Here is a 25629-nt window from a genome sequence, read left to right as displayed (position 1 = left end):
TACGTATTTGTAAATTATTTCATATTGTGTGCACCTTTTTTGTGTTTCTATGCTGCTGTGACGACTAAATTTCCCCACTGTGGGATTAATAAAGTCTAAAGTCTAGTGTGAGAAAACTTTACTGGTGTTGCTAAAAAGCACTGCAGTTCATTTCAGTTGTAATTTTAGACTGTGAGTAAATATGTGGATAACAGCATCAGTTTATATTTCCAGAATAAAATTACATTTCAATATTAAAATCCAATTGATGAGAATAAACCAAACGACATATGACACAAGATGTCTTGTGTAGATTAACTCGTGCAATTTTAGGCAACTTCAGAATTGGTTTTGGTAACAAGAAAACTCTCATTCAGAATATAAACACAGAAATATAAAGTCTGTGGAGGAGGCACTGGTGCAAATTCAGTTCCAAATGTACACAAACAGTTGCACTGGTGTTTTATTTTGAAAGGGATTAAAGCAGGAATTTTATTGTGATAGGGACTCTGTCCTTGCATAACAACAGTTACCAAGGGGCGGGGCTTATCGGCACGGGTCTGTCGTTCCATAGCAACAGTCACCAAAGTTCTATCATTGCCTGGCAACAGTTCCAAAGGGGCGGAGCTTATCAGCGCACTTCTGTCGTTCCATAGCAATAGTCACCAAAGGGCGGGGCTTATCAGTAGCTTGTCCATTGTGACGTCACAGTGCAGAATTACTTAGATGCCACAATCTGCCTACTGATTTACACCAGACACATTCTTTTAGCTCATTCTCCTGTTTCTGGAGGCGTTGAACTGATACAGCAGTACCAGAAAACAAAGCTAGCTGGTTTACAAAACAAACTCAACATGAAGAAGATTGATTTTAGTAAAGAAGCAGCCACAATGCAGACAAAGGGAAACTTAAAATCAGGGGAGACACCACAGGCTACAATGGATGCTGTTTGCCCAGTGATCGAGTCCTTTTTTAACAGGATGACATCTGATCAGTGGCGTCTGATGGAGAACGGTAAACCGGACTTCTTTACGGTAACGTTGTTGGCAGAGCTGCTTTTGGAATTAGTTATAATTTTATCCAAACACCTCGTGACAGCTCTTAAAAGTGAAAATGTTTCTCAGACTGACCGCGAACACGCTTTATCTTCTCTGGGCAACACAGTTCCTCAGGCCTTTGCTGAGGCCCTGAACGTCTCAGAGAGGGTCAAGAGTGACAGCTCAAAACAGCTGACTGAGTTTATAGTGAAAGAGATTTCCGCGAGCGTCAACGATGCCAATGTTTCTGTCGAGGGGCGTACCACTCCCCCTATTAGACTTAAAAAGATGATTAAAAATGCCTGTGACATGGTGAGAAACTTAATGAGACGGAGAAAACATGTGGAGGAAGAGCAGCCAATCAGACCGGAAATTAAGGAGAGCATTTCCAAAGAATCTACGGACAACATGTCATCGGTACACAAATCCATCAAGACCACAGTTGATGAAATTACAGAACCGTTTTGGGATGACCTGTCAGACCCGATCTATGAAGAGGTGAGCTCTTACATTTTTTCCACGAGCCGATCGTTTTCCAATGAGATTGTTCAGATTTGTGAATCAAGTCAGAATTTGGAGGACAAAAATACTGATGCTGGTACTTCGTATGAAAAAGTGGGCAAAAAGATTAATGCGTTTTTTACAAAGCAGTTTGCGAAGGTTTCAATATTTCGGATCGTGGCAAAACTTAGAGCCAAATATCACAGTGACACCAAAGTTGAGAGGAAACAGTCAGTGAAGTCACTCATAAAAAAAGTTGACTCTCTGCTTAAAACCAAAGGAACAAATGAACTTACAAAAATTTATAACGGCAAAGATTCAGATTTTACAAAACAATGTAGTGAGATCATTTATGACAACGTTTCACTCGGGCTGGTTCCTGAAGCAGGAGCAGCACCTGCAGATCAGATAGAAGAAAACATAAATGCTGACATCGAGGACAAAGTGAAAGTTTTAATGGGAATGTTGAGATGGTTTTTCAACACTCAAACCAAACACAGCTGCAGGGTGGTCGTGGTTTTAAGAGACGCTGAGTTCCAGACAAACCTACAGAAGAAAAACAAAAAAAACCGCCGTCCGCCAGACAAGAAAATGTCCAAGAAAGCTGCGCTGATAGAAGAGTCGATGTGTTACGCCAGAGTAACGGTCGATAAGCTGGTTTCCAGAGTCTACAGGAAAGCAAAGATGTCCACGTGTAGTGGACAACCGAAACGCACTAGGGAGTGGCTGTTGTCAATGATATTAGCCGTCGAGAAAGAACGCTTTATTATTCCAACAAAAGTGTTCAAAAACTTAGACAAACGGATTTTCAAAGACCTGTGTAAGAATTGGGGCTGTGTAGAAAACCTTCTGGTTTCACTAGAATTGCAGGAACAGAGATTAGGAGACCAGATCGTTATCGGTTTTACAAACGTCTTAGCTCCGCCTCCAAAAAAGCTTAACGCCATGCAACGGTTCCTCCGCGCTTCGTTCAAACTCATCTCCAAGCCGTTCTGCCCGGGATTTGACGAAGACTCCGATTAGTTTATTTAAATTTAGCCATGTTTCAGTTTAGTTTAGGAATACAAACATTTACATTTAGATTTGTATTTGTTGTGAAAAAAAATAGATATAGATAAAATATAGATGTTAGGGCCTCCTCAGTAGTCAGCAGCTCAGTCAGAAGACGATGGATCCTTCCCGGTCCTGAACCTTTGTGAGTTTGCATGTGATCTACTCAGGTTGTCGAGGTTTACTCCGGGTGCTCCGGTTTTTCCTCTTACAAAAAAAAGAAAAAAAAAGAAAAAAAAAACTCCCAATAAATAAAATTGTAAAATTTAAATTTCTGTTTATTTCTCTTTTGTGAGCACCTCATCTGAAGTTTCTCATGTTGAGTCCAACATCTCTTGCAGTAATAAGAAAAGTACACCACAGAAGTTGGTGTCTGATTCTCACCATCCTAAAATAATGTTGCACTGTTCATTTCATTTCATTTCATAGTACCTAACACTTTCCATTCATCCCAAACTGTATTTATTCCTTGTTATTTTATTTGTTTTTTTTGTGTATATAGTGTGTGTGTGTGTGTATTTATTCAATGCTCTTGTTTTTTTCTAAAATAATTATTTTTATCTATTTTATTTCATGTATACGTATTTGTAAATTCTTTCATATTGTGTGCACCTTTTTTGTGTTTCTATGCTGCTGTGACGACTAAATTTCCCCATATTTTTGTCAGGCAGAGGGTGAAGACATCAATCCTCATGTTGTTTAAAATGTTAATTTTATTGTTTACTGTCCCAATTTTTTTATAAACTGTGTTTTTTATTCTTACAGGTGTATTTTGAAACATTAACATCAATAAAGCAAAACTGAATTCAATTGAGAGGGTATATGCCTCAGTTCTTCATGACATTTTCCAGTCGATGTTATCCGAGGGTGACATGGAGAGTTAATTTCAACCATAAAAATGCTCAATGGATTTTAAGAATCTGATATTCACTTCTCCAAAGGTGTTAAATTTATTTTTACAGTCGACCACCAATTTGGTTACATACCCTTACAGAAAAAACACATGCATTTCTCATGTGATCACGTGACCCCATGACACATGTCCACGTGTGTTTTTGCTCGAGAAACATGTTGTCTTGGAACATTTTCATGATGTAATGTGTGAAGCTATATGTTTCCACATGTCCCCATTTGATCACGTGTGTCCCATGTGGCAAACATGGGAAACCTATCAGTTGTTAGCCGTGCAGACAACTGGAAAATAATTTAAATTTGTATATCTAAAGTTAAAAAAAAACACTGAAAATGGGAACAAACAGTTTTTTGTTGTTGTTTTTTTTACATGAAATACAAGGATTTTATTTTTCCTGTCTTCCATTGTCAAATTGAAGTGAAATGTTTTATCTTAATCAAGCAAAAATGTGAAATTCTTGTCGACAGGGTCTGTGTAGTGGCCTAAATGTTAATGTATGAGATGGTTCATCATCCTTTATGGTGGCTCACCTGTCCCCTCTCCACCTCCTCTCTCCACCTGCGGTCCGTGCTCTCCACAGACCTGCAGCGCCCTCTGGCGGTGGACATTTGTGTTGCACCGGAGCTTTACTGGAGGTAACACCCGTCCCCATAGAGACAGGCTCCGACAACAGGACTGCTCGGGCAGCTCCGTCAGAGGCGATGACAGCCTCACCGTGAAACAACCGACATTTGGACATCAATAATTTACTCAAAAAAATAGACTTCCGGATGGTTGCCAATCTAAGATTTTTTTCTTAGATTATTGGATTACCGACCGTCGGCCGGCAGACCGCAGCTTTATCCTGAGAGGCCGGAGATTTGTGTCGTTTGCCAGGGAGGAGTCTCCGTTATTTAACCGTGAGCGGAAGCCTGGGCCAGCATGTCGGCGTTTTAAACAATAATCCCGTCTCAAAAAAAAAAAAGTAGTAAAGCTGCGGAGAGGTCCCAAATGTGCTCCTAGAGGTGAGTCTCTTGTTATATATATATATATATATTTTTTTGTCGTCTTCAATTTCGTGGGTGTGTGCGCAGTTTAGCCAGCTAACCTACGGTTGGTACGGTGAAACTTAGCGGTGCTCGGTTAACGGTCATCCGTCAAGACCCCCACCCTCCGCCCCCGGCGAGCTACGAAACGCAGCACGGAAGCTGTCAGATACGCTCACATTTTGTTTAATAAAATTAAAGGGTAGCAAAACTACAGCGCTTTATTTTACGTCCAAAAGTGTTGCCTCACATGCACTTGAACGCAGCACCTGGTGATCAAGCTGAAACGACGTGTAAATAAATATGTGGTGTTTGGGTGGGATTTAAACGTGCGTGGATGAGGGGTCGTGCCCTTTTAATCCTGCTGACTGTGAGCAGAGACAACCTGCAGCACGAGCAGGTCACACAAGGTGAGTCTAACGTGTTTCTAATCGCGAGCCCAGGCCCCAGTTGTTGTTGTTGTTGTTGTTGTTGTTCATATCGATGATGTAATGCTGTTGATGTTTCTGTGTCTCTCCGTGCAGGATGGATGTGGAGGTGAGTGCTGGCAGGGACAGCACCTGGAGGAGAGGAGCAGCAGATGAGGACGATGGAGGAGGAGGAGGAGGAGGAAGCGGCATGGAGGCTCAGGTTGTACCGCTGGAGCTCTACGACTCTGCAAGGGCCAAAATAGACGCAAATCTCCGCTGGTTGTTTGCCAAAGCCTACGGTATAGGTAAGGCTTTCTCTGACTCTTCCAGGCACTCACGACACCTTGAAGGATGGCCGTTTTCTCATGGTGGTTACTGCACGATGTGCTTTTGTTTGCTTTATTAATTTATTGGAACAAACGTCACCTGGGCATGACCTGAACTCTGATTACGAGATGTAGACAATTAGTGTTGTGTGGCTATGTGGCCGACCCGGTGGTTCACTTAGAGACTCTGTCAATGTTTTTTCTGGTCATATATGAGCAGCTGTACATGTTACAGCTTATGTTTATTTGTGCAATTTTGTAGCTTGAATCCTGTTAATGAAGCCTAAACAGTGACATAAGGTCCTCCATTGGCTTACTGTCTTGCCAAGGACTAAATAACAACAGATTTATTTAGCAGCAATTTTTTATATCACTTTTACAAAGCATGGCAAGTACATTGCAGCACATGTATTATTAAATATTATACTTAGCAGTTGGGTGTCAATGAAAACTATGCAGATTATTAGATAGTTTACAGTGGAAAGAGGTATGACGTGATAAAGAGCCATGGTCATAATCAAACCTGGGTAAAACTTCTGCTGCTGCTATCCTGACAAACGATTACTCGATTGATAAGTATTACAACTTTTGGACAAATAATGATCATTTAAGTCGCCTTTCAACCAAAAATACCAAAACATTAACAAATACCAACTCCTCAAATGTAAAGGTTTGATTATTTTCTTTATAGAATGAGATATTAAACTGAATCAGACACAAAAAGGGTATTTGAAAACATCACCTTGGGCCTCAGGAAATTATTATGGGCATTTTATTTTTACTATTTGTGATAATATTTGATATACAGTACTTAAGTACTGTTTACCTCAGCCACTCACATCTATGCATCCTGGATCTCTGGATCAATTTATTTAGCAGACAGCTTTCAGTCATCGACAGTCACACTCATTATATATATGCTATTTCCTCTGTGGAATTACGCATTTGTTCTCATAAAAGTTGGCATTTTACTTTTTAAAAATGTATATAGTGCTCTTTGTTTTAAGGCACAGTACTCCATTTGTGCGACCTAATGATGCAGGAAACTCTGCTTTCAACATCAGATAATGTTGACAGATGTGTTAACTGCAACTATGCATAAAGAGATTTAGAAATATTGTGATCAATATTTTGTTTAAAAAAAGAGAAAATGTCATGTGCCGTAATTTGGTAGGAACAGGAAGTGTCTATAGACTTATGTATAGATTAATATGGTTGACAGATATACTTACAAATCTATTATCCTGTTTACAATTATAGATCTATCAGTTATCACAAACAGATTATTCAGTGTCATAATCTTTGTTTTGTGGTCCAAAAATGTAAACCAACTTTCTGAGGGAGAGATTTTGATACCATGACAACAGAGCAGTGCTTTATGTCTGTTAGTGAAGACGTAGGCTGACATTTCGTGATCAGTCTTTTATACACGGGTCACTAGCCTTGCCAACTCCAATGAGGGTCTATTAATACATGAAAGATCATCGCTCCACATATCCATGCCCGAAGTAAATATCTGGAAATTCCTCCTTGAAAGTGGGTTTTTGTGTCACTCACTGGCTGCTCTCTAAGGAGTGTGAGCAGCCCTGCATGTCTCTCTGAGCTATATAGTTTTTTTTTTTTTTTTATCACTAAGGAAGGAGATACAGAGGCAGCCATTAAGTGAAGGAAAACTCACCGTCATCATATCCATTTTATGAGTCAGTCATATTGTAGTATAAGTGTTTCCTTCCCTGCAGCGCTGTCTCCTGTGTTGCAGCGGATGACTCCGTAAATTGACTCTGAGATTGGAAAACAAAATTGTAGAATTCAAGATTTATAATTCCATAAAAATGGAAATGAAGGATACTAAATTATGTTGCAAATATGTTAACACATTTAGCGATGCATCTTATTTGTCAAAGTGAAGGTACAACCATAAACTTGAATAATTGAACATCTTACATTCGTGTTGCTCCACATCAGCTTGACTGATGTCACATATACAACTGGAGCATTTTAATGCTTTATTATTATTGTTGGAAATACTGTGAGCTCGGTTTTGTTGGGTAAAGCTTTTACATGTCTGTTACCCAACACTGTGTTGTTCCAGGGCAGAGATCAGATGCTCATGATAAACCCCCAACCATGCCAATCACCCCAACAGGCTTCCTGCTGCCCCTAATCTGATTGGCTCCTCGTGACGTCAGTGTGCCAGGCACATTAAGGAGTATTTTAATCAAGAGACTGATTAGTAGGTCTAACTGCACAACTTTTCTTTCATAGAATAGACAGTAACAGGGTTTCAAGTTCTTATAGTACATGTTGTTTTTTTACACTAGTTTGAAACCTAATAAACAAATCACATTATAATTGTAATTCTAGGCATCCTAGAAATTTTATTAGCCTTCCACATCCATCCTCTGTGCTGAATAAAATAATCAGTTATGTAGTCCATGCCTTTTATTGCAGGCTAACATTCACCTTAATTTCCTTTGGTGGTCTTAAGAGTCATTGAAATTATCAAATTATCTGCAGATTTATTTCTCGATTGGAAAAATGAGTGTCAAATCTTCACAATTAAGAAGCTGAAACTATGAAATGTTTGGCATTTCTGCTTGAAAAATGACTTCAATGATACATTTATATTATTTATAGGGTATTTGTAGACAAACTTTCTGTTGATAATTTACCTGAAATTATATAGTTTTAGGGTCACAGTATCTCTTTTATTGTTAGTCTGTCAATTTCGTTTTCTGAAGAAACTTAATTAATTCACTGTGGAGACTGTTTCCAATATGTTAACTCAAGGTTCCTGGTGATATGAAGGACCGATGTGACACTGTAAGACAGCGAACTGACAGGAGCTGATGGATATATTATACTCCGTCTGTTCTTGGCAACATGTTAGTGAATTCTGCGGTTATCTGAGATTAATCTAGTTCGTAAAAGTAGTGATTCAAACAACTGGGATCTTACTTAATTTGTGCAAAATGCCAACACACACCAAAAGCACTAAATCCAGAACTGTATTGTATTAGTGGTTTTAAAACAATATCTTGTATTGAAATGCTATTTACCAATTTTTGTTAGTTTTCTGTGATTAAAAACTGAGTTCATAGAGAAATCAGTGTTGAACTGAGAAGAACCAAAACACTCTTATTAAATTAGAGTGCAAAGTAACGAACACAGCAGTGCTGGGATGAATGTGTAGTCTGTGTGTGTACTGGAGGGAAAGTCAGCCACAGCCAGTCACATGTTTTAATTGGTTAATGGGATTGAAGCCGAAGGCGTCTCTGTTCAACACAGCCTGTTTGTTTAGACTCATGACATGTTTATTAATGGCCTTTGGAAAAACATTGAAACCTCTCCAGTATGTGACCAGAACAAAGTAGAGCGACCACTGGATTTTTTTTGTTATTGATTTTAATTCTAACAAGGAATATAATTTATTCTAATATTTTCAATAAGCAAATCGTAAAAACAGATAAACAAACTGTCAACGTGTTTAGTGCTCCAGGAGGTTACTTTTGGGCTTCTCGTATAATTTCTGTATTTTCTGCATTAAATATTTCTTAGATTTCTGTTTGCAAAGATATGTTTTCACAAATGTTGATAGTGATATTTGAGACGATAATAATATGGTTGTTAAATGGAAATATTGGCCAATACTAAGTTTTACATAAAAATAAGGGAAATACAAGGATATAGAGCCCTTAAATTTCCCTTAAATTTGGTGTCAGAATTGTAATGAAGGTGTATTGAACAGAATAATTTAAAGTAATTTTAATGTTATTGTTATCATTGTTTCTGAAACCATCTCAAACATATTTTGGGCCTTTCTGAGTCTGACTTGTAGTCATCATGACATACTGATATATCTGCAATAAGTTAATATTTACTAATTTATCAGTTGGTTTTGTTATACAGTCGGATATGAATAATACAACAGATTTTCTCTAAATGATGCTGCCTGATAGTGTGCACAGTATTTGTATCCCATCATGCAATAATGTGCCAGTGCCATAAAATCAAACAGGAACAATAACTAATTAATGAAACAATTGGTCCCTTTCATTGTTTTCTGTATCAGACTTTTAGGGGTGCCTATTAGGTGTGTAGCCTGAAGGTTTTGTTTTTCCAACATGCTCGTTTAGGGAGGGTTCTCCATTAAGTTTCCTTATTAGAGAGTTTGGTTGCATCCTTCCCCCTGCAGAGCTCAGAGTCTGGCAGTCCTGCCTCGACTGTCAGCCAAATCTCTGCTGGTCAATCTGACATTGTGCCTGGAAGAACAAGGACAAAGGCTTTCCCCACACCCCCTCCTCCTAATTTCCCGCACACATGCACACCAGGGTGGGCTTTACTGCTTGGATCAGGTGCATAATAAATATCTAAGCAGTATTGTTAACTAGGGTTAAAAGGAGACCCTGGCTCCCCCTGATTCTTCCTACCACACACACACACACACACACACACACACACACACACACACACACACACACACACACACACACACACACACACACGCCTCCTGATGTCCGGGTCCATAAAACGATCCAGTGAGCAGTAGATGGGACACCAACCCAGCCCCCACCTCCGACCACGCTGGCATTCCCCACCACCATCTCCAAGGCAACCAGGGAGGACGACGTGGCATTCTGGGATGGCGGAGGCTGAGGGAGTGAGAGGGTGAAGAGTAGGGTGTTTGGTGGGAGCTGGAGGAAAACAAGACAGATGAAATCAGACCTGGATGCGGGCACAATGAGTATTCTTTTACATGATATAGGATTGTCATGCACATATGGCAGCGCTACCTCAGCCGAGAGGGAGGTAGATCCTGTATGCAGACTGTGCCAAGGAGGCAGTCTGTTGTGAGGGATGCAGCTGAGGTCTTCACAGTGTGCTCTAGTTCCAAGCTGAGCCTGCTGTGTGTGTGTGTTTTCCAGTTTTCAGTCAGTATGGCCGCTAATGTGAAGCAGAACGAGAGGGAAAAGAAGGCTTTCGTTAACTCTGCTTTAATGGTTTTTAAAACGGTTCAATATTGATGCAGGTAGAGATGTTTAGCCTCTTTCTTATTCTCTTAGTTTTTAATCTCCATTCTTATCGTTTCATGCATCATTATAGTTACTGAGATCTGCACTTGTGACTTTGAAATTTAAACAAAATGACCATTTCGATCTTCCATTGCATTTTAAAACTGTGCGTGTGCACCACTCCAATTTTATGCCCAGTCAAAGTTGAACGACAAAGCGACTCAGCACAACCTAATGGATGTTTATCCCGGCTGGCTGCCTGTGAGGCTGCTCTATTGTCAAAGGAATAATCCTGGGAGATAAACTTACCCACTTTCTGCTGACAGTTAGATGAGACGATCGATATTATTCTGTGACTATGAAGCAAGAGTCAGAGGCAGTTAGCTTAGCTTAGCATAAAGATTGGAAACGGGGGTGAACACAAAAAAATGTCACTATATGTGGTTTAATGTCCAGGAAATCTTCTTTGGTCCTTTCTGAAGCTTCATTAAACAAGATATAACAGGTTAATCACTGAGGTCAAGCGGTGCTGGTTGACTGATTTCTTTTATACTTCGAGGCGTTTAGGGAACCTTGGTAAATTGTAGTGTCTACCAATAGTCAAACATCTGTGCTACTGTAGCTCCTGAATATAACCTGGGTTACACTCTCCCCCATTTAATCCCCATCAGTCTCTCCATGCACATCAGTCACACACAGCACAACCCACCATCACAAGTAAATTCTCAACCTGTTTACTGCAATAAACATGCATGTACAAAGATCTAATGATGCTTGTGATTGGCTGTCTTAACTTGATATGTTATAGAGGCATGCAGGGAAAAAAAAAATAGGTGTACAAAAATTTATAAGAGGAGGTCAAAAGTGTGGCTTTATTTTATCAGTTTGATGCAACTAATGTTATGAAACTGTTATGAGTGTGTAAAAGGTATCAACACCGGTATCAAAAATGATTGGGCTTAGTCAGGCTAGCTGTTTGCTCCTGCTTCCAGTCCTTATGCGAAGGCTCCAGTTGGACAGACACGAGTGCTATCGATCCTCTCGATCCTGTAATAGTCATTACAACAAAATGAGCTTCCCATATATCTCTGCTATTTATCTGCAAAGGAAATTGTAATCAATCCTGACTATGTAATGGACAGAACTGCTAAAATAAGACCCGGGCTGCAAAATAGTCTCTCGTTATAGGTTCAATTCTGTAATATTAAGAGTTTAAGTTTAAAAAAAATAGCCAGTTTGTCATCATCCTATGCTGAACCATAGCAGTTGCTAACTCTTATCAGATGTTTGTCTTGTTGCCTCGCAGAAAGCGCTGGAAATCTTTTTTTGTGAGTGCTTCACACTTTACCTTTGGATTAACCTGCCCAAGTCATATAAAAATAGCTTCCCCTTGTGTCTGTCCATGAGCAGGAAAACCCCAGGCTGGCTGGGACAACACCATCAGCTTAACTATCACCACTAAGTCCTGGTGGCTCATTGGCTTAAAGCCTCCGGTCCACCTATCGGGTGGCTGCGTCGTTTCCTGGCATGCTTTTTAACTATTGACTTTGTCTCAGCGCTTTACTCTTGAACTGGTTTCTCCTTAGACAGTCTAATACCTTGAAAATCTGCATCCTGTCAGCTTCTTTGTTACATAATGCGGTGAGGCAGTGGGGGACACGTGGCTGAACATAAATAGTTTGAGCATGACTGTATGGTGTGATTTTTGGACTTGTACAACTTTGATGGGTAAAAAAAAAAATAACCTTACATGCTCACATTGTATCTTTCATGAAGTAGACATTAAATGATTTAACAATACATGTTGTCATCGTTCCTCTTCCCAGATCACATTCCTACAGACCTACAGGACCCCTTCTATACTGACCAGTATGAGCAGGAGCACATCAAGCCGCCCATCATCCGCCTGCTGCTGTCCGGAGAGCTCTACTGCCGTGTGTGCGGGCTCATCCTTCACGCTGAGCAGGCCGCCTCGCTCCAAAGCCACCAGTCTGTCATCCAGGCCTTGTCCAGGAAAGGCATCTATGTCCTGGAGGCCGACAACACACCTGTGTCTGATCTGGATCTCGGCTCGTCTCCCATCAAAATGGTTGGTACTAGCTTATGCCAAGTTAACAACCAGTGATAGCAGAAAATTAACAAATTAGTTAGTGCATTGTAGAAGTCGACTGATTAACACATCACTGCCTGCTTCCTGTTTCCTCTTCTAGTTGTCAAACTATGAGGTTGTTTCTAGCATCTAAAAAGGCATTTACCGATTTTGAATGAACATGAGTTAAAAAGAGTGAAGTTGGACTTACATTCATCAGGTGACCTGACACACGGTTCCTCCTTGTCTGCTGGATTTGCAAATTGGCAACTGATTTCCAGCCTGGCTTTGACTAACTTTAGCTCACAGCTTCAGTCTTTGCTGTGATTGTAGTTTGAAGCTTTCCAAAAATATCATAAAATACGAGTTTAACAATTACTAGCTAATACATTTGTCAGGAAACATTCAGGTTTCTGTAAATGAAGGTGTATTCTCTGCAGTGGTATAACCTGGTGAATGCGCCAAACCACACTCACCATCTGGCAACAAGCTAATATGGCTTTACTTTCCAGAGCCAAATGTGAGCCAGCTGTATTGCAATAAATAATGCACTCGTGTGGATTGGACTGTTTTTTGCAGGTTTTAGAATCTGTAACTAAAATATTCATGAGGCAAAATGAAGCAAAGGCGCAGCACTTTTCTTTTAATTCATTATGAACCCACTCTGAGAGGCAGAGGCCGCATCCCACAGGTTCGAAAACTCAACAGGACATGAGCTGGCTGAGAAGCAGCAATTGTCAGAAATATATAGGTGTCAGTATATGAATGTGGTCTTTGCTCTTGCTTACAAAAATTCAAGCTCACGTAGAGACTCTGAAGAGTTTCGAGACCGTTGAAACACCCACTAATTTAATCTATCAGGAGTCTATCAAACCATCATCCACAAAGGGTTTAAGAAAGAATTGTTCATATTCCAGCGATTTCCATCATTTCTGTTTAAATGTAAATAAATATGTCAATCTGCCTGGCTTCCAGCAAAACAGGCAAATGTTAACACACACATTTTCATTTAGTTTGCTTCTATATTATCAACAGACCTGTAACAGTAAGTTGATTTTCTAATTCTATAGGGATATTAATAAAAAGGTAGATTCTCAGTGATATGGAGCAGGAATGTGATACCAAATCTGTGTTCATGTTTCCATGGTTACATTCAAAGACAACTCAAAATGTCTGTTTTACCAGAGCTCCCACATCCACCTCATTGATGCCCTGATGATGGCCTACACGGTGGAGATGATCAGCATAGAGAAGGTGGTTTTCAGTGTCAAGCGCTTTTCAAACTTCAGTGCCTCCAAGGAGCTTCCTTTTGACCTGGTGGACGCGATGGTCTTCTGGATAAACAAGGTAACAGCTGCACACGCGGGTGTCAACATCAACGGCTGTGTGTGTGTTTTACTGTCCGCGCTGACCCGAAGCATCTTTGTCGCTTCAGGTGAACTTAAAGATGAGGGAGATCACAGAGAAAGAGTGTAAAATGAAGCAACATATGCTGGATTCACCCAGTCACCAGAAGGTAAAACACTGTGTGTCTCTTTGTTGGTTTTTTTTGCCTCATCTCACTCTCCCTTTGTCTCCCACTTCACTCACTGTTTTAGAAAAAAAAAAAAAAAAAAAAGCTTTCTGTGTTTAATTGTGTCTTTCTTTAGTGATGTTGATGTCATCTTTGTCTGTTGTCCTTCTGGCTGTGATGTTACACATATGCTCATTAGGTGCTTTCACTGAAGGGTTGGGCTGATGATGTGTAAACATTATCTGTCAGGCTCGACCCAATCAGGTTGATGCAGGCTCATATTATTTAGTTATGACAGCGGGTTTGAGAGGGTCGGGCTCTACGCTACGCTGGATAAATGAACTGTGCAGGGGGCATGGGTCTTCCACAGCGGTGGGTCTGATGTGTGTCAGAAATTACAAATTAGGTAAACCAAACATCAAATTAAACAAAAAAAAGACCCAGAGGAAGCTTTGGTGAAATAAGTGCTTTGTGTTTTTCAAAGTGATATTGTGAGTCCCCCATTTATAACTCCCATTTTTAATCTTTGTTATATATAATATGTCGTATCATGTTCTATATTTTGAAAGTTGTCTCAATAATTAGTTGTTTTTTTTTAAAGTATAATGTTCAGTTCGTTAGCAATGGGCTACAACTTGGGAAACCCATTTTTAGGCTATATTTGTATGCATTTTGGCACCATTAAAAGTACGCTGAATTAGCTGTTAGCGTTTTTTTGTGCAATGTAGTCATAGACAGTTATCACTGGATTACTTAAAACAAAATGTTGTTTAGATGATGGCAAATTTTGAGGTTAAAATATTACAAATCACATTTAATCTAAAGGTCATATCTGTATTCAGATGTAACTGAGTCACGACAAGTGCGGATCATGTCTCTCTTTCTGCCTCCGAAGCAATTTGAAACCCTCCGTGTTTTGTGGAATCACCTTTTGAGTTGACACACTGTATTGTTAACAGACAAGTGTTAGCGCAGTGTGTTGTTGAGCGATTTCTTCAACCATGTTTCAAATGTTTGCGGGGTTGCTTTTTTTTTTTTTTTTTTTTCTGTTCTTCTAAAACTAGTCTTTCTGGACTCTTTCACTGTCATCCTTTCCACTTCTCTTTAAGATCAGATCTATCTCCTTCTAACAGGAGATAATCTGATTCCTTGTCAAAGTATCTGACCCTTGACTTGTCTGCTGCTCTTCCTGTTTGTGTTTCCCCCTCCACATTCCTTCCTTATGTGCCTCTTGGATACTAGTCTCCCTCCAAATGGTATTGGAAGCTTGTACCTGTAAGTGCAACTGCTTGTGATCTCCTGTGTGACTGTACTGTATGTGTGTCTGTTTGAGGTGTGTGTTGTTGTTGTTGTTGTGTGTGTCAGTGTCAGAAGGGACAGAACATTAGGGAAGGAGGGTAAAAAATAATTTCTATTTCTATTGGGATTAAGATTAAGAAAAAAAAAGCCAGACATGAATTTAAAGCGTTTTTATCAACCAACAGTGACATCGCCAGTTGGTTTGTGAGATATTGGCCGATGCCATCTTGCTAGTTTGGAGCCAGAAGTGACCATTGGGCGAATTTGGAGGGGCGACTCAATCTGATTGGAAACCCGGCCATACTACATCCCGCCCACCAATAGCCGTAGCCTGACTGCACCACAGGCCTGTCAATCAAACAATCAGACACGACCCCATGAACACTGCTTTTTCTTATTTTAGAATTAATGACGGGATTATTTTCATATGGACCGCCAGAAAACTAATAAGATTAAGCAACTTAATCTAGCAAAACCGAAATAACTTGCAAAAAGAAGTTGAAGAGAAGTTGAATGGGAGTCTATGGAGCCGGACGCTTTTTAGAACCAACCTTCAGCGGCACTCTGTGATCGACCCGAAAGCTACGTCCACTTTTATATGCAGTCTCTGGTTTTCATAGAGAATATGTTGATGTATAAATGCAGTAATGTGTATAGTGAAGATGACAGTGCCCCTTAGTGTCCAAAAAAGAAACATCAAGCGCATAAGACTTTTTTTTTTCTGTGCTAATTTGCTTTTACTTTAAAACCCTTTAGCAATTCCTTCAGTTTTCAGCTCGGATTTTGCATTCATCAACTGCCTCCCCGGAAGCATCCACATACTTCTCTATCTCTATATTTCCTCCTTTGTCATTATCCAGCAGAGCTGAAGTGAACTACCAGGCACTTCAAACACATAAACCAACACATGTGGAGCCCAGTGTCTTAATGGCTCCACTTGTCCACTCATGGCTTGTCTCAGTTCGTCATTAACTTCCTCCCAATCATTTCTTTCTTCCCTCACCAGCCTGATATATTGCATGCTCTGGTCCATTGCTTATTGGAGCCTGTGGAGTTCTCTCAAGTGGTAATGTACCCACTATCGACCCCTTTTCTTTATTTCATTCTGACCTTTTTTTTTTTCTGTCATATTGACCAACTACTAAATCCATCTTATTCCTAGTTAAACTGTCATACCTGAACATCATGAACATCCTTAATGGTTTCCATGATGAATGTGTGTCTTCCTTATGAGGCATCAGACACATTAGTGTACCACATAAAAGGTGAATTGTACAAGGCGCTCCGCTAAAAGACCCAAAGCTCCACCTGATCTGATCTTATACCACATAAATAGAGGATATGCAGCACTACACACCATTTACAGACACCTAATTTACAGTATGTGTGTTAAAGAGAGGCAGAGAATAGTTTACAAAGTGAGAATTGTTGTCTGTGTGTGAGCATGTGACTGTGTTTGATGAGATAAATTTGTGGACTTTGTGGATAAACTTGGACCCTCTCTTTGCTGTGTAGGTGCGTTACCGCAGAGATCACCTGTCAGGTCGGACACTTCAGCACTTCCCCCTGCTGGACGACCTGCTGAAGGATGTGTGTGACGGCACAGCTCTGCTCACTGCGATCCACTTCTATTGCCCAGAACTCGTCAGACTGGAAGGTACGGAAACACTGGGCTGAAAAACAATTATTGGCCTTCTTGCTAAGATTTAAATGACAAGATCCATACTGCTCTCCGGGAGACGTTTAATTTGCTCACTGATTAATAGCTTATGGCTCTTTTTTTTGTTTCCTCCCAGATCCAGCCAAAGCTAAATTTGCCTGCTTGACGTTTTTACACTAAGCTCAGCTATTAGCCTGCTAGCTCTAACCTCATATGTAGTGTACAGATAGGAGAGTGGTATCAAATTCCTTTAATAAACCAATCTCCCACAAGAAAAGAAGTTTGAAACAGGAACACAATGTGCAGTATTAGCCTGATAGCACTGACCTTTGCTCTTTTCTGTGCAGACATCTGTCTGAAAGAGGTTCCCTCCATAGCAGACAGTGTGTACAACATCCAGATACTGAAGGAGTTTTCTAACGAGTACCTGAACAAATGCTTCTACCTGAAGCCTGAGGACCTGCTGTACTCTCCTCCTGTACTAAAGGTGAGCCTAAAAAAATCCTCAAAGTCTGACTGCGTGGCAAAAGAACACCTTTGTAATCAAAATACTTTATAGTTACTTTAAAAGTTAATTGATGGTGATTTTATAGTAATCAGAAAATTGTGCTATTATGTGCTTTGAATATTAGTCAAATTATTATTTTTTGAACAAATGAAAAGTTTGTACTTTATGGTGGCTGATATTAAATAGATTTTACTGTAAATGTTCTGTTAAGCAGAACCTACATGTCTTGCTGTTGACCGTGACATCGGTAATTGTGTTTTGCAGAATAATGTAATGGTCTTCATTGCTGAGCTTTTCTGGTGGTTTGAGAGTGTGAAACCAGACTTTGTTCAGCCCAGGGACCTTCAGGAAATCAAAGATGGTATAACACACTCTCTACTTTAATGTATTACTTTTTTAAATTTACTGTTAAACAATGATTTTGTTTAAATGCGGAAAAAATATGTAAATTTGATGGCTTTTTTAAACAACTGTTCAATGTGTTATGGGATATATTTTAATGTTTAGTATCTCCTTCTATTTTTATAGTGAGACTTTTGCTGCAGCCTAAAACTTCTCGATCCTACGTACCCATCTCCAACGTCACCAAACGAAGTTTTCTGTCTTCATCTAACTCTGCCGACATGTTGAGCACGCCCCCAAGTCCTGACCACAGGTATCCTGGAGTATTTGGTTTTCTTCAGTAACACCACACAGAAACAGATTCACACTTACAAATCACAGATTAACTTACTGTAGTTCTTTCATATTGGAGTCCTGAGAAAGGTCTTATTACACCACTTTGGTTTGTTCTTGTCAATAGCATTTGTCAATTTGCGTGTTTGTGTCCTTGTAATGTAAAACCTAAGATAGAACACTTCAGGGAATTATATGACACATTTTTAGTACCTATACACTAGTTAAAGTGGCAAAAAGTCACTGATATGAACAACCTATATGGACATTACAGTCCAATATTTTTGTTGCCATTCAGCTGATACAAAAGAACCACATTTAATTGTAAAACGTTACCCTCTTTGTCTTTCTCTCACAGCACTAAAGCGAGCTCGTCCAGCCCATCTCACTCTTTACTGCCCCTGAGACAAAGACAACGGAAGGCGGTTGAGGAGAGCACTTCAGGTAAAAAGAAAAAAAAATGACTTTGTGTCCAGAGCAGTCAAGAATAAAGTTCATACAGAGAAAAGAGAGAGTACCTTTGTTTTATCTTTATTGAAATGCCCACTTTTAACAAAAACATTTGAAAGTTTAGCGTGGTGAACGTTTGAAGTTGTCCAGTTATCTTACGGATTTCTTTTTTTAAAGGTTAGGCTGTTGAAATCAAGCAATAGTTATGCTGCATGTTTTAGAAATGTCTTTTCTAATATTAATCATATTTTCTTTGTACAGAGATAAGAAATAGGTCCAACTCTCTGACCCGTGCAGATATGCAACATCAGGGCTCCATACTGGCCTGGCCGGAGAGGAGGTCGAGGTGAGCAGCGGGGTTACAACCCTCACAATTTCTGTACTGACAGTACAGAATTTGCTCCGCTTCATTTGGCAGCAGATATGGATATAACAGACAAATCTTTGTTCCATGATTCATGAGATCATCTAACTCATTTTCTCACCCCCCCCCCCCCCCCCCATCCAGGCCTGTGTCCCAGCCGGTGCCCTATGCCCTGCATTTTGCCCCGGCAGACGACACAGACAGTATCAGCCTCGCTCGCTCCATTAGCAAAGACAGCTTAGCCTCAAACATCATGAGCATTACACCCAAACACATGCTGGGGTCAGGTCTGCCTCAGCACAGACTCAGTGGGCAAAGCCTGCTTAGTCACATGCGTATAGAGGACGAAGAGGAAGAAATAGAGGAGGAAGAACTGGTCGCGGTTATCCACCCATCTGCATTTCCCCGACGTAGAATCGGAAGTGACATGGAGCAGGACGAGCTGGAAATACAGAGTGCCACCTCCACCTCAAGGGGTTCTAATGCTTCCTGCGCTCCCCGTCTTGACGTGGGTCCCTTCACTCTGGACCGCCAGGCGGACAGCTACTATCTGGAGCCTTTGATGCCCGCCGTCCCCAAGCCTGCCAAAGAGAAGAGCATCAGCCTGAACAAGCAGGAGGAGAGTGGTGAGAGTCGCTGTAGAGGAGCAGCAGCTGCTCGGAAAGCGAGTATGAATGTCCCGAGCACCTCACAGAGGAAGTCCCCAGAGGCTGAGTCAAACAAGAGTTCCTTTACACCAACACCTGTTGTTAAATCCCAGGTGTGCTCTCTCAGGCCGCCCACAGAGGGGTCAACAGGCATCTCTCAGTCTGAGAAGAAACAGCCTCAAGGCTTTTTCCTCCATTTGTCGGGAGAGCCGGACCACCACAGTTCTTTCTCCTCCGTGCTGGAGGAGGGAAATGACTCTGACTCCGACATTGCAGACCTTGAGGAGGACGATGAGGAGGACGAGCAGATGGAGCTGAGGAGAGGAAGGAGAAAGTTCTCAGAGGAGGGAGACATGACTGAATTCGGAGAGGGAGAAGGTGAGTCAGCCAAACTGAGAGAAGACTCGAAGGTGAGCGAGCGGGAGGATAAGGAAGACAGCAGCGGACGCTCGAGCCCTTGTCCCAGCACCGTGTCCTGGGCGAGCAGCTGCAGCGCTTCGGGCAGTGCCAGCATCAAGATGACCAGCTTTGCGGAGAGAAAGCTCCTTAAACTTGGTCTCCGTGATGGATACTCGAGCACCAGCAGCTCCCAAAAGACCACGCCGGATGGCTCCGAGCTCGCCCAATGCCCTTCCTGGCACCTGAGGAGTGACTCCAGCTCAGCCTGGCAAGGGAAGGAGCCAAGCACCATGTTGGGGAAGAATATGACGGTTAGTCCTTCAGTTGTGCCTTCGGAGCTGCTGCAACTTCACATGCAGCTAGAAGAGCAAAGACGTGCAATAGAGTATCAGAAGAAGAAGATGGAGACACTCTCAGCTAGGCAGAGGCTAAAGCTCGGGAAGGCGGCGTTCTTGAACATTGTTAAGAAGGGTGGAGTGAGGAGCGAGACACTTCCTTTACCCCTGAAACACTCCCAGGACTCCTCTGAACTAACAGCTGCTGATAGGAGTAGAGCGAAGACCCAGTTGTGCAGGGATGACTCCTGTCTTGATGCTCTGAAGGTGGAGGCAAAGGCAGGTCAGACACAGGGAGGACAGATGAGCAGAGACAACAGGTTGAACACCCTGTCTCAGGATAACGTGGCAGAGCCGGGTTTTAATGAGTGCTCCCGCTCCATCGATCTACTCAACGAAGCCATCAGTTCTATTCAGCAGCAGATGATGCATCTCTCCTCACAGCAAGACCTGCTGATGAAGCAGAGACCGGTCTCACCTACTCCAGACTCTGTCCAATTAGACCCGAGCACAACCCCCAACGCCATGCAAACGACGTCCTCTACCTCAGACTCCAGGTCTTTTGCAGTTCACTTTGTAGACATCAGCAACAGCAGCCCTGCCCCCGCTCGCCGTCCTCCCAAGCTCTTCAGCCAACGCAACAGAGCCTCGGAGCGGAAACAAAGTAAGGAAAGCAAGACGGCTTCGTTCCAGTCTGACCACGTCACGTGTCCTGCAGGAAGCACCGGTGGAGAGCAGGAGACAGCGAGTGTGGTTGAGAGCTCCAGGATTGAGAGAAGCATTCAGAGGAAAACCACCTTCAGAGTCCACGAAGCCACCGGAGACGGAAGTGGCTGCCTCTCAGACAAACCCAAGTCACAGGACCGATCAGTTATGTCCATTACATCCAGATCTCCGTCATACAATGGAGAAGAAGAGGAGAACAACGCTGCAGACTCAGGGAAAGAGATCCTCGTTGAGGACGAGAGCAGCAGGATCAAGGGTCAACTGATTGAGGTCGACTTGGCCGAGCTGAAGGATCCAGTGGAGGACGTTGTAGAGGGCGAGCAGAAGAATGGGTTGGGCTTCTTCTTTAAGGTAAAAGTCAGATTTAACATTTTCATGATGCCCCTGTGTGTAAATCAAGACGCGGCATATCACAAGCATCATTTCTTATTTTTCAGGATGAAGAGAAGGCAGAGGACGAAATGGCGAAACGACGTGCCGCCTTCCTCCTCAAACAGCAGCGCAAAGCCGAAGAGGCGAGAGTACGCAAACAGCAGCAGGAAGCCGACAGTGAGCTCAAACGTGATGAGGCCCGGTACGTTTCCCAACTCACACACTACTACAGATGCCAACTTGTCAAAGGTGTGTGTGTGTGTGTGTGTGTGTGTGTGAGGATATATATTTGTCACAAGATTGAAGTCTTATCTCTCCCTCTTTTTGCTCAAGGCGTAAGGCAGAAGAGGAGCGTGTCCGCAAGGAGGAAGAGAAAGCACGCCGGGAGCTAATTAAACAGGAATACCTGCAGAGGAAGCAGCAAGCTTTGATGGAGGAGCAAGGCCTGGTCAAGCCCCTCCCACGGACTAAATCCCGCAGGAACAGGCCTAAATCACTGCACCGTGAGGAGTCCGGCGGCCTCTTAAAGGGATCCACCACATGTAAGAACATCTCTTGTACCTGAGCAGTGTGTATTTTTCTCTATTGCTCTACGTCATCTTCATTATTGTCTGCGTGCTTGTCTACATGGTGTTACGTGACCTGACGGGCTGTTGTGTGCGTTCGGTTCACTTGTGTGCTCGCTGCCGTCCTCTGAGTGTTGTGTATATGTGTCGCACAGGTAAATCTCTGAAGGTGTCCATGTTGATCAAAGCCCAGGGCTCAGCAGCAGGCTGCAGGGGAGGTGAACCTTCTAACCTGCTCTGCATGATGGGATGTCAAGCACACACAGCCGATGAAAATAGTGGATGCAACACATTTTCTGGAAGTCAGCCATGAATTACACACAAGGCAGCAACCAGTGTTTTAGAGCAGACATCATTGGATCCATTTGTCTTTTTCTTGAGTTATGTGCAGCTTTCTTTATGTCATTTGAGTCACAGGGTTGTTTACTATTAGAATTTGGGGGAACTTAATATTATAAATCACAGTCAGTGCTTGTTGAATGGGGCAAACAGTAATTTTATTTAATTTAAAACAGTGATGGATACTAAATCCATGCATCCTTATGTCCATTTTCAGCTGGTCTGGGCGGCAGTCATCGAGGATCGACACTCTCTTTGGCGACCGAGGCAGACAGCGTCATCTCTGGAGGCACGGAGGCGCACAGGTGAGAATTCCTCTGTATAAATGCACAGATGAGAATCTGTTTCCTTCCTCCGTTTCCTTGTAGTTATTTGATTGACTTGTAAGTGTGTCTCCTAGGGCTGGATCTGTGTGCTCCGTGGAGTCGTTCCCCCTGCTGAGCAGGGCGTCCAGCAGGAACATGGAGAGGGACTGGGAGAACGGATCCATTGCATCTTCCATCACTTCAACTGAGTACAACGGTGAGTGAAAACGCAGAGAAAGACCAAACAATCATTTGCTTAAAAGGATAGGAAATGGATTGTGTCACAATTTTGGTAAATGCTTCAAAAGAGTTACAAAAGAATATTGATACCACTGTCATATTTGTTTTAACAGTCAATCATCTTAGCATTTAGCACGCTTGTTTAATTTGCAGATAAAACTAAATGTATTCAGAACAGTTGTGGGGTTATGTGCTTTAACTTGTTCATAGTCAGGCCATTTACTTCCTGGACGCTACCACAAGGTGGCCAAGCAGCAAGTGGAGACTCCAGAAAGTCAGTGTACCAGGCCCTGCTCTCAGCTGCTGTGTGCCAAATACTGTACTTATGTACTAACACTCATTATTTGGAGTGCATAAGTGCGTTCTGTCAAGTACGGAAACTTGCAGTGCACTATATGTTCCCGAAAGTGTGAAATGCAGAAGAGTTTTCACCCTAAATGTTCGCTAACGTGGCTACAGAGAGGAAGGGGCGGGACCACTGATGTAAAGAATTTCAAATTAAGGTGTCTGACGAAGCTGCAGCTGTTGGAGGACACCACACAAAAGTTTGTTTTTCACTAACTGCTGCTGGACAGAAGTCATCAGTCTGTTTATTGAATGTGTTAAACAGAGGGCTCGAAAACGTGTTCATTTCTGGGTAAAATGATTAAAGCTGTGTGATTCCTATTCTGTTCTAAGCTCTTCTTTTAAACCATTAAAGACTTGCATTTATGTCTTTTATTCATCCTTTTTCTTTTTTTTTGTTTAAAGGTCCTAAACTCTTCAAGGAGCCGAGCTCTAAATCCAACAAGCCGATCATCATCAATGCCATCGCCCACTGCTGCCTGGCTGGGAAGGTGAATGAGGTCCAGAAGAATGTTATTCTTGAGGTCAGTGATGGTTACTCATTTTGAATGTGTAAAAGATGTAGAGTTGAGTTGTAGAGTTTACATTTTTTGTGTATGTATTACTCTCATACTTTGTATATAACGTTTTGCCACATTCATTTCTCTCCCGCAGGAGCTGGAAAAGTGCGAGTCCAATCACCTGATCATCCTCTTCCGTGACGGCGGCTGCCAGTTCCGCGGCATTTACTCGTACTCACCGGACACCGAGGAGATCGTCAAGTTCACGGGCACGGGACCCGCGCGCAATCACCCGCAAGATGATCGACAAGCTCTACAAGTACAGCTCAGACCGCAAGCAGTTCAATGTCATCCCCGCTAAGAGTGTGTCGGTCAGCGTGGACGCCCTCACCATCCACAATCAACTCTGGCAGGTCAGGAGACCCGGGAGCGCCCGGCGGAAGTGACAGCGAGGGACAGTTGTTTCTGATCTATCTACTACTGTTGGGCAGGACCCAATAATCCTGGAGATGACCGACGCGTCATCAGAGAGGAGGCGGAGTTAGATGTTGTCTTAAATGAAGATGTCAGTCTGTGGCGGTGTGAGGATGTGAAACACCTGCCTACTCAACGTGCTGTGTGTTTTTATTTTCTTAGCTTTTTATTCTGCATGTAACACTTCAGTGTTTTGATTTGTAGGTACTGTACGTCCTACGTCGATTGGGCACTACTGATGATGGATTCTTATGTAGCAGAGAAGAGAAACTGGACCCTGAAGTCGAGTACTACTGAGTCTGCTTCCAGTAGGAGGCGTCCTACTGATTCTAAGTGCAACTACATACAGGCAGGGGTGAACTTGTCTTGTAAAGTTTGCTTCTTCAGCTCAGCAAAAAAAACAAAAACCTACCCGACTGCTGTGATTAATCCAGGCTGCACACACAGATCACTTCTACTGCTGGTTTTATGAAGAGGGAGCTGTGAGCAGACATTTTTACGTACGTATGGGGTGGATGTCAGTCCGTGGTAACGTCTAGTCTAGTTTTTCTATTTAGTGTGTTTGGGGAAGTGTGTGAGTCTTTGTGTTAGGGAAGGGGAACGTTGGCCCTGAATGTGTTCACTCTCTTGATTATGCTTTAAAACGTCTGTCATGCAACAGAACAACTGGTTTTGTTTTCATTTGTAAGCTGTGCTGCTGTGATGGTGGGAGACAAATAATGTTTTTACACTAAGGGAACTTGTACCAGTATTTAATCCCAACAGGATATCATACCATATCAGTAGTGCGTCCTATTATATTAACTTCACACGAGCCGTCCGGGATCTCTGACTGGGTCGTAATGCTGAACCAAAACGACTGAGCTACGCCACTTAGCTGCTCATTAACTGCTCACTGGTTTCTGGTGAGATGCTCATTTTTATTGTAGCTTCTGGCGCTCAGCACTCGTAATTTCCCTGCAACAACTGATTGTCAGCGGCTGGTATGATGTTTGGGAAAAACCGCACAATACTTGATATTCGTTTGCTGCATTTTGTACATTTTTGAGTAGTATTTTTTGTACATTACGTACAAGTTTTATGTTTACTAAAAAAGCAGGCACTATTTTGAGGTTTATTCCTTTACAGGCGTTCAGAGATGTTACGAGTTTTATTTCATTGTGTTATATTGTATGTTTATTTATTTTAAAGAGATATAATAAAATGCAACTACGTGCGTTTTCTTGCTAAAGTTGTAGTGGCTTGTGTGAATTTGTGGGTGTGTGCATCAGCTCATCACTTCCTTGTTTTGATCATCTGTCTTTCCCCTGGTCTTTTTCTTCTAATATGTCTCCTGCTGTTTTTTATTCCCATTCTGTCTCTAACGGATATGGTGTTGAGGCGGTTCACACATGAACTACTGAACACTTTATAGCCGGCAAAGGCAGCAGGAAGTTAAACGACAAAACGAGAAATTAAATAAATTAATAAATAGTTGGAACGCATAAAGCCAATTATCAGAGGAACAATAGATGAGCTAAAGGTTGTGTTCTGGTCTGGAAGTGGACCAAAAAAACACTCCCTAAATATC

General features: G+C 41.9%; 1 protein-coding gene across 1 annotated transcript; it reads left to right on the top strand.

Moving 5' to 3' along the window:
• Positions 1 to 4142: 4142 nt before the first annotated feature.
• On the top strand, positions 4143 to 25290 carry camsap1a (calmodulin regulated spectrin-associated protein 1a). Its single transcript, XM_069169391.1, is given in 21 exon segments — positions 4143 to 4484; positions 5030 to 5220; positions 12080 to 12342; positions 13528 to 13689; positions 13778 to 13858; positions 15098 to 15130; positions 16670 to 16811; positions 17162 to 17301; positions 17587 to 17683; positions 17851 to 17977; positions 18356 to 18441; positions 18709 to 18793; positions 18956 to 21269; positions 21356 to 21492; positions 21624 to 21832; positions 22012 to 22074; positions 22413 to 22500; positions 22596 to 22717; positions 23491 to 23609; positions 23740 to 23862; positions 23864 to 25290. Coding segments are annotated over 20 exon segments (4749 nt in total). The 5' UTR covers positions 4143 to 4484; position 5030; the 3' UTR covers positions 24032 to 25290.
• The last annotated feature ends 339 nt before the right edge of the window (positions 25291 to 25629 follow it).

This window comes from Embiotoca jacksoni, unplaced genomic scaffold, assembly GCF_022577435.1.
Source record: "Embiotoca jacksoni isolate LCO1_2020_lvr unplaced genomic scaffold, fEmbJac1.0.p SCAF_10, whole genome shotgun sequence".
Classification (NCBI taxonomy): domain Eukaryota; kingdom Metazoa; phylum Chordata; class Actinopteri; family Embiotocidae; genus Embiotoca; species Embiotoca jacksoni.
This window is presented reverse-complemented; position numbering and strand designations above follow the sequence as displayed.